At 43.4% G+C, this 1124-nt stretch overlaps 1 protein-coding gene across 1 annotated transcript; it reads left to right on the top strand.

Moving 5' to 3' along the window:
* Positions 1 to 260: 260 nt before the first annotated feature.
* On the top strand, positions 261 to 650 carry LOC142627885 (putative CCR4-associated factor 1 homolog 11). Its single transcript, XM_075801769.1, has one exon. It carries the CDS (start codon positions 261 to 263, stop codon positions 648 to 650), a length of 390 nt encoding a protein of 129 aa, XP_075657884.1.
* Positions 651 to 1124: the final 474 nt, after the last annotated feature.

The raw sequence follows: 1124 nt of genomic DNA, 5'->3' as shown, positions 1-1124 counted from the left end.
TTTTTCATAGGAGCGTGGGGTATTTTATTTTTACAGAGCGGCCGTGGGGGGGGGGGGTGGGGGGGGGGAGGTCATGGCCCCGAGTTATGAAAAAAAATCCGAGAATAATAGTACTAAAATAAATAAAAAATATTAGGAAAAAACTTTGTTACCGCCCCCCCTTCTAGTGCTTGACTTGTCTTCTTTTAGAGCAGTGGTCTTCAGTTTTCGAGCGCAACCGCGAGTTCGGCGTTGAGTCGACCCGGTTCGCCGAGTTGATGATGTCGTCGGGGCTCGTGTGCAACGACCTCGTCGAGTGGGTCACCTTCCACAGCGCGTACGACTTCGGATACTTGGTCAAGTTGCTGACTCAGCGAGTCTTGCCGAGAGAGTTGCGCGAGTTTCTCGAACTCGTCCGAGTCTTCTTTGGTGCTAGGGTTTACGATGTGAAACCCTTGATGCGGTACTGTGCGAGTCTCTACGGTGGGCTGGACCGGGTCTCCCAGGCCCTTAATGTGGGTCGGGTCATCGGGAAGAGTCACCAGGCCGGGTCGGATAGTTTGCTGACCCTGCACGCGTTTCAGAAGATCACCAAAGATTACTTCGGCAAAGTTAATCCGATTGAAAAGTATGCTGGTGTTCTGTATGGATTAGATATTTCCGATCTTTAGTGAAATCTATTGCTTGTAGATTTCTGCTTTTGTTTTTCGTTTAAAAAGTAAATCTTGTACACATTTTATTTGGGTCGTCGTTAATCAATTTTCTATATTTATCATAGTTTGCTATCTTTAATTTGTAATTAATAAGGAATTGATACTTGAGTAGTAATTTTCAGCCTTACATTTACTACCAAAAACTTCAAGAAGGTACTGATGGAGCAAGGATTAACACTAGCAATCTACTCTACATGTGGAGGATAGAGATGAAGGGAGGAAGAGAGTATAAAATAGAAAGAAGACCCTGAAGGATGAGAATCGGTGAAGGATGAGAATCGGAGAATTAAGAGAGAAATACTATAGCAATAAGAACTGTACTTGTAATCAACTTCAAGAAGTATATACCAGAACTGATCTCCTCGGACTATGCCGAGGACGATTTTCTTTAGATAAAACTAGTCTATTTTTACTTTATTGTCATTTGGACCC

The sequence above is a fragment of the Castanea sativa genome, chromosome 3 (assembly GCF_040712315.1).
Source record: "Castanea sativa cultivar Marrone di Chiusa Pesio chromosome 3, ASM4071231v1".
NCBI classification, from domain to species: Eukaryota; Viridiplantae; Streptophyta; class Magnoliopsida; order Fagales; family Fagaceae; genus Castanea; species Castanea sativa.
The sequence above is the reverse complement of the archived record's forward strand: the minus strand, read 5'-3'. Positions and strand labels throughout refer to the sequence as shown.

Bases quoted from the DNA above. Each gene is read 5' to 3' on its own strand.
- LOC142627885 (XM_075801769.1), top strand. From the start codon at position 261: ATGTCGTCGGGGCTCGTGTGCAACGACCTCGTCGAGTGGGTCACCTTC.